Consider the following 8,205-nt stretch of genomic DNA (forward strand, 5'->3'; position numbering starts at 1 on the left):
TATAGTGTATTAAATTACTCATCAACGTAACGTATCCATATACATTAACATATGTAGCCAACATACATTGTATGTTTCCTAAGTTTTCGGATAGGTGGAAGTTTAACTTACCTACTCAATCTTCCGTACTCAGTCTTTTGTCAACGGTAGATCAAACTTTATAGTGAATTACATTAATCGTCAACGTGACATGTCCATATACATTATAATATGTTGCCAACGGACATGTTTTCCAATTTTTTGGAGCGGTGAAATTTGTAACTTTTGTACTCAAGTTCTTGTTAACAATCGATCATAATTTATAGTGTATTAAATTAATTGTCAACGTAACGTATCACTATACATATTGTTGCCAGCGGATTCAGTATATTCAATTAATATATATTGTTGCCACGGACCCTAGTTTTGCGGAGAGGTAGAAGTTAGCTTCCTTGCTCAACTTTTTGTTAACAATCGATCGGAAATTATAGTTAAATTAACCGTCAACGTCACATATCCATATTATATGTAGAAGTCCTACTTTTGGGGTCAATAATATACATTTAAGTCGTTACCAAAATTCTCGAGATTTTACAAAAATAAACGGATAATTCACTTTTTAAATCATTAAAAAATAACAAATTGATCGACCTACAATTTTATGTTATATTTTGCATAGTATGAAATTTAAGTATAAGTTTTAAAGAAATTTATAAATTATTAAAAATCATTTATTTTTAATATATTTTTGAGTTCTAAATTGGTTATTCAAAACAAAAATCAGAACTTTTTACAAGAAAGTTTACCTCTTTACTTGAGTCTAGAAGTTCAGATTCTCAATTTTAATTTTTTTTCCTAAAAATATGTTTTCATTTATATATATATATATACTCACTAATTTTAAAAATTGATAAAGGCAAGTTGCAAAGAGAAGGTGTGTGTTTGCCCCACTCCACTCCTCACAATCACAACACATAAATAATAAAAAACAATAATAATACACAAATCTTCTTCTTAAAAAGTTTCCGCAATTCACATTCTTCTTTTTTCTCGTAACTCTCCAAAATTCATCATCATTACACACAAAAACACAAACGTTATGTAACTGCAAAACGAGATTCCACACTCTCCTCTCCTCTTAGTCAAAGAGCTTCATGCCGATGGTGTGACCAACCCCAAAAACAAAAAATAAAATACAAAAAAGTTAGTCCTTCACATGTTTCTTAAGTTTCAAGCATTGATTTGTTTTTATTTTTTCCCTTTTATAAATAGTTTACCACTTATCTTCAATCTTTATTCATAATATCTATCAAAAGATTTATTTCCCTTTTGAAAAAAAGGATTTGGTTTCCTTTCTTGTTAGCTTTTTTATTTCCTATCTTTGGTTCATCATTTTGGTTTATGTGTGTTCTTTGTATTTAGATGGTCAAAGTGAGGAATTGGGACAAGAAGTGAAGAAAGAACACAAGATCATGTTTCTTCTTCTTCTTCTTCTTCTTCTAAGTCACTAAAGAGAGATAGAGAGAGAAGAGATTTATCCAAAAAAAAACTTTTTTGTAATCATCATTTCTTGAGAGTTTAATAATGCCAGTCCCTCTTGCACCATATCCAACTCCTCCGGCTCCGGTGATGGCGCCGCCGTATGCTCCTCCGCCGACACATGGTAAAAAACAAAAAAAATCCTCTGTTTTCAGTTTCTTTAACAAATGTTTTTTTATATAGAAGAAGATTACTTTTTTGTTTCATTGATTCTTTGAAAGATCAATTTTTATTTGTTACCACATGTGTTCGTTCATAATTAAATTTGGTCAAAAAGTACATAAAACACTTTGAGATTTGTAGGAGGGAGTACAAGTGGACAGAGCCAGTTAGTGTGTTCAGGTTGCAGAAACCTTCTGATGTACCCGGCCGGAGCAACCTCTGTCTGTTGCGCTGTCTGTAACGCCGTCACGGCCGTTCCTCCGCCGGGTAATTATTTTTTTCAAATCATCATAAAACAAAAATAGTTTGGTTAAAGAGTGTTTTGTAATAATCGATTGGGGGCAATGTAGGAACGGAGATGGCACAGTTGGTCTGTGGAGGATGTCACACTCTTCTTATGTACATTCGTGGAGCTACAAGTGTTCAGTGTTCTTGTTGTCACACTGTTAATCTCGCCCTCGAAGGTTTGCATTAGATATATAAATTATTTACATGCATATTGATCGATCTTTGCTGTTTAATTAAATATGATTTTTGATTGATTTTTTTTTTTGGGGTTTAAGGAATATAAGTAACAAATAAAACCGTTTTAAAACTAGTTTTACGATTGATTTCGTTATTTATTAAATTATATTATATGTCGGTTTTATCAACAACATGCGGATTTAAACTCATATTATTTAATATTATATTATATCTCTGGGCTAGTTTATTATTTGTTGTTATTCAAAACTTTAAAAGAAAAATTACTTTTAGTTTTGGTTTTTGGTTTTTATGATAAAACAAGTTTTGTTTACATGTGGGTCAAGTTTAGTTTTAGGTTTTGAGATATGAATAAGAGAAATAAAAACTATTATGAGAGAAAATGGTCTAACTCTCTTATTATGTTCTTGCATGTGTGTATTCAGCCAATCAAGTGGCACATGTGAACTGTGGAAACTGCAGGATGCTATTGATGTATCAATACGGAGCAAGATCTGTGAAATGTGCCGTTTGTAACTTTGTTACATCCGTTATTGGGGTTAGTCCTCGGTATCACCCAAAAGAACACCAAATTATCTCTTCCTCTTCTTTACATGAGAATGCTTCTTTATATAATAATGTTTTTGATAATGCTTTTGTAGGGTTCTTCGAGCACGACTCCTGATGTGAAGTTTAACAACTAAAACTTGGACCAAACCTATCAAATATATATTGAGTTATGAGCAATATATAGAGGAAGAATCAAATCTTTTGTTATGTCTCTCTTCGATCAAGAATCCGGCGGTGTGATGTTTTCAGAAGTAAATAATAAAAAAAATATGTAATCTGTCGAAACTTATGTGACTTTGGCCTCTTTGTTCGTTTGTATAGGGCTATCTATCTATCTATTTATCTGTCTATCTATCTCTCTTAAGTTTCTTTGTCTTTTCTTCTTTGTCTTTTGTTTCTCTTAAGTAAAAATGTATTCACCAGTTTGTAAGAGTAATTCATAAATCAAAAAGCTAAAATTTTATGGTGAAGAAAAGAGATTGTTTTTTTTTTAATGCTAATTAATATGCATATATGAGTTTTATTTTCTCTTTTCAAGCAAAATTGTCAGTTACAATTAAATTGTGTTGCATCTAAAATATTTATTAACTTCTAACTAAACTATACCACTAATGTAAGTTCTTTTTTTAAAAATTAACATTGAAATTTTTAGCAAAATATTTACTAAAAAACTCTAGAAATTCAATTTGAAAAAAATAAATCTAAAATTTTTAAAAACGAATATTAGGCTTTGAATGAATGTTGCGGATAAAGTGTACTAATCCATAGATGATTTAGTTCACTCTATTCATAAGATGAACACCAATATACTACATATCAAATTTATTTATACGTTAAAACAGTCTATAGTTGGTCTACTGTGATTTTTGTTTTTTGGATATTTATCAATACGAACTATAATTTTTAGAATGACAATAAAAAAGTGTTTCAATCATAAAACAGTTTTTTTCCGTCCCACCATAACTGTTCGAACTTAGTATACGTCTAAATGAAAAATACAACACGTAAGTAAGATTAATTTTGATGTATATGAATCAAATAAAACTTATCCTCTTAAACAAATAATTTGATTCTTTTTGTTGAATATTATCGAATCTAACAAAGAAGATGTTTACGGTTCGTACCTAAAATAACAAAAAAAGTAGGACAAAACAGTACTAGGAACGAAGATGTAATAGATAAAACAGATTCCATGCAAAATCTGTATGTCTATGCATATAAACAGACTCACGGGTTCACTTACGATTTGATCTTTGGTTGGTTTATATGTCTTTCGAATGTCTTTTCGTTTCTTTGGATCACGGCAAAGACTTATTGATGAAACCTTTTGCTTGGAGAATTGAAATTTGTTTTTTTTTTTTTAAGGATAAGATCAAAGTTTCGTTTTCTTGTCTGATGATGCTCTCTGTCGAGGAAGAAAATGAAAAAAATCCATGTGATTTTTTTTTTTTTTTGAGATAGATGTTAATGCTATTTTTGACTAGTCAAGAAAAATCTGTATTAACCAAAAATAGATTGCTATTAACAGTATTTAGAGATAAGTGTATATAGAAAGAAAAAATTTCAAGAATTTCGGCAGCCAAATCTAGCAGTGGATACATGTTTTGACATTTCATGTCAGTGTCACGTCACTTACCAAAAACAAATCTCTCACCATATCAAATACTGCAAGGTTATGATATCCTAACTTTTGCTCTGATACTAGTCAAAGCATAAATATGTCAATACATACAATGACAAGTAATTAACTAACTACAAAACGATATAAAACAATAAATTATTTAAATTGTGTTATTAAAATTTTATTATTCTCAGCTTTTTTTTAACAAATTTTATGTACTTCTATTTCTTAGAACTTGCATTGTATTTTGTTAACATCATATTTTTTTGGCATACAGGTTTCCTATACAATTCTATATACGATACCAATCAGTAACAGTATAAAACATTTTATGGCAAATAAATATCCCATATTAAAAAAAAAAATACGATAAATCTAAAGAAAAAAAAAAGAAGACATGATAGAAACAATAATTTTAAGAGATAAATGTATGTCCTATAGTTTTCACACAGCCTATAAAATAAAGGAAATAAATGTTCTACTATTTTAGTAAAAGGAAATTTTTATGTAATTTTTTATGTTTGTCTTTAATATTCTTTTTATTTATATTAGGAACAAATTCTATATATTTACATTAAAAATTTTAAACACGATATTATCATCTTAAAATAAATAATCTAACATGACATTTGTTGTGATTTGTAAAACTAAATTAACGATTAGTATTTTTTTCTATATATAAATCAAATAGTATTATATGAAAATTGCATACTCAAAAACCCAAATAATAGAAAACAAAGAAAAATGGTAACTACATAGTTTAGATAAAAATAAAAAGTGAGTATATGCCACAGCGCGCACACACACACACACACAAAATTAAAGTTAGTAGAGCAAATGAGCTTTTACAACATACACAGAACAAACACAAACACAAACACTCCAAGATAAAAAAAAATGAATCATACTCAAAAAAAGAAAGTACATCAACACATAGACTAGTAGTAGTCCATTCAAATGCTGACACCTTAGTAGCAACTGCCAAACTTATAAATCAGACCCAAAATTATCGGGTTTTTTTTTTTTCATGCACACACAAGTTGAGACAGGAACATATCATCACAGAGATGTCAGAAAAGGGTTGGTGAGTGTTTTTTTTTTTTTTCAGTCGGTTTTCAAGTCAGTGTCGTTAATGTCAAAAGAGACCAATTCTAAGAAAATATCAATGAGGTATATTCCTATGCAAATGTTCTAGACCTTCTAGTGAGAAATTATCATAAAAGTTCGGTTAGATAACAAAGGAACAAAAGAATCATATACCAAAAAAGCATTTTTCATATATATGCCCACATTGTGTTATCATCATCTCTTTACGGTCACACGAGCATTGCCTTTCCTTCTCACATGGACCACAGTTATATGTAATTATGTATATATCCCACATACAAACTTTGAATTATTGACCTTACTTAGGACCAAAGGTTACCAGTTAACTAGAGGCTATTGATATGCAAACAAAACTATGCTTGACTTTTGGAGTTAATGGTTTAAAAGGTTCATGAGGTTTTCGTTTTTTCACACAATGTTGAATTGTTGAGAAGTTTTATTGGAGTATCAGTGAGTTCATTAAGAGACTTACGAGGATGCACAACGAGATTCAGGACAAGGGAAGTAACACTCACTAGTCACTTCTAATACAGAAAATTTGCGACTTTACATGCTTCTTCTTTGTTTTCTATTCGTCTCCCATGGCGAGTTCAAGGGCGTAATCGTCTCTTTCCTGCAATGTAACATTGGTTACTCTGTTAAAAGACCAATGCTAGTAAAGACTAAAAGAATTTTAAATCAATATGAATCCTGATAATAATAATGATAAGTTTGGTATTCTTGACAGCATCAAATCCATTATGAATCCTAGTGAACGGCCTCCTATTAAATTAAACCAAGCTATAAGTTTCTTAACAGGTTTAAGTCTATCTATCGATTTATCAAGGTACACTTCACCATTTGGTGGTTTGATTGATTAAGAAGACTTGTACCAAGAAAATTGAACCAAATATTTTTTTTTTGTTCTGGAAACTTACAATTGGTCCACGAGCGAAGTATCTTCCAAATTGTAGCCAGTAGACCTGTGTATGCCATAATATTTAGAACTGTGTAACTGTAATGAAATGAGAAAATACAATAATTGTATTCTTATAATAAGCTACCTCGTCCTCGTCTTGTGTTTCTACTTCAAGGTCAGATGTAGGGAAACCCACACAAAGAAGTGCATATCCCTGCATGTATAAGCCACATAACTTAATCCAATATAAACTTGAAATCAAGATCTAAGTACCAAAATCACTATGCTTTCTAAAGGATTAGCACACCTATTATTGTCCTAATTCTTAAACCTGTACTTCAATATAATTATTTGTTAGGAAGAAGAAGAAGCTGTTCCCTATAAAATACAATACACATTCACCTAAACGCTAATAGTAAGATAACTCGACGAAAACGTATAATGTAAATCAAAGTATTCACGTAGGGGACTGCAACCTAACAATTGAGTAATTGTTTACAGCCTTGCATTGTTTTCGATGACTCAATAAGAGTTGGTCCTGTTTCTCACAGACATATACTAACACCATTTCAATTCGTCAACATAGTTCCAGTCTACTTGTGTCTCTAGCCAGGATAAGGAAAAGGGGTATTACCTGGGACTTCAGTTCTGCTGATATTCCCAGTGCTTGTGGCTGCCTCAGCTCTCCAGATTTTACACGTACGGCACAACTAGTACAGCAACCTGCTCACGTAAGATTGTAAGATCTCAAACTCTAGACGAGACACAAAACTAAGTTGAGCGCTTAGCCAAAGCAAACTTCAACATTTCAAATCTCAAAGGAATATTTTACATGCATATAGCTCTAACAAAACTCCTTTACTGATTAGCTCATCCTAATCATCATCTACATTACCTTTAAAAATTCAAATACGAGATAAAAGCCGACGAAAAGGAAACATATACACACTGTAGAAGGTCTTAGCAACAAACTGAAATCGATCAATAGAACAGTACCATGTCTGCAAGCAAACGGAAGAGTAATGTTCTGAGATTCAGCTGAGTGCAATATATACTGATCCTGCATTTCAAATAAGATTTCCATGTATCAACAAAAGGAAAAACTTGGGATCATGTCAACTTACACTATGCGATGTCCAGATGTTAGAGCTGATTCATATTGTTTTACACCAAGAAAATAGTTTAGATCATGTCAACTACACTATGCAATCTAGTTTTAGATCCAGAGCTATAAAATACATGAATCTCTATGCTCCAGAACATACATTGCATTATATATGAATTGTTCTACAATGTTCTACAATACAGCGCAAATCTAAAGCATACATTCGAAATATGACTAATCCAAGCTATGAACATTCTCTAATCACAGATTCTATTCTGAATTTCTGATATAGCAAATGAGTTAGGGGTATGAATCGGATTGAGTCGCGAATCAGCCATAAGCAACAAACAACATCAATACGCGGATCAAAATCTATACCTCTGGAACCTCAAACTCGTGAACCACTCCTCGTAGTCGATCGTGAACAGTGACCTTATGCGAAGGAACAGATAACGATCCTCTATCTGATGGAGTGGAAACTTCTACAGGGATCCGGAATTCACACGTCGTGGCCTTAACTCCTCGCCGGAGATTCGGTGAATTTCGCCGATTAACCGAAAAAGTCTTCCGTTGAAGCGAAGTACAAAATGTACAGGGCAAAACCAGAGCCATGGTTCTTTTGATTTTCGCGGCTTTACTAGTCGAGAAGGTTGAAGAAGATAAGAGAGAGTGTTCTCTATCAATCCCGTGAAAGACCAACCATTCGCTGCTAAAATCATTAACCGGAATTCATAATTTCCGGTTTACAAATAATTCAATAAT

General features: G+C 31.6%; 2 protein-coding genes across 3 annotated transcripts; one reads left to right on the forward strand and one right to left on the reverse strand.

Annotated features, from left to right (window-relative positions):
- Positions 1–1,292: 1,292 nt before the first annotated feature.
- LOC17899467 (protein LOL1) lies at positions 1,293–3,187 on the forward strand. Of its 2 annotated transcripts, none has more exons than XM_023777460.1 (5): positions 1,293–1,642; positions 1,822–1,947; positions 2,031–2,144; positions 2,589–2,712; positions 2,805–3,187. In XM_023777460.1, the coding sequence occupies exons 1-5, from the start codon at positions 1,564–1,566 to the stop codon at positions 2,830–2,832; spliced, it is 471 nt and encodes a 156-aa protein (XP_023633228.1). In that variant the 5' UTR covers positions 1,293–1,563; the 3' UTR covers positions 2,833–3,187. The 2 variants fall into 2 exon arrangements, with proteins under 2 accessions (XP_023633228.1, XP_023633227.1); XM_023777459.1 differs by having other exon boundaries at positions 1,297–1,642; positions 2,589–2,701.
- Positions 3,188–5,796: 2,609 nt separating this feature from the next.
- On the reverse strand, positions 5,797–8,135 carry LOC17899802 (ferredoxin-2). The gene is made up of 6 exons (XM_006303297.2): positions 7,822–8,135; positions 7,335–7,398; positions 6,973–7,061; positions 6,484–6,552; positions 6,358–6,402; positions 5,797–6,053 (listed from the first exon to the last, which is right to left on the reverse strand). Exons 1-6 carry the CDS (start codon positions 8,053–8,055, stop codon positions 6,009–6,011), a joined length of 546 nt encoding a protein of 181 aa, XP_006303359.1. The 5' UTR covers positions 8,056–8,135; the 3' UTR covers positions 5,797–6,008.
- Between the last annotated feature and the right edge of the window lie 70 nt (positions 8,136–8,205).

This window comes from Capsella rubella, unplaced genomic scaffold (assembly GCF_000375325.1).
Source record: "Capsella rubella cultivar Monte Gargano unplaced genomic scaffold, Caprub1_0 scaffold_1, whole genome shotgun sequence".
Classification (NCBI taxonomy): Eukaryota; Viridiplantae; Streptophyta; class Magnoliopsida; order Brassicales; family Brassicaceae; genus Capsella; species Capsella rubella.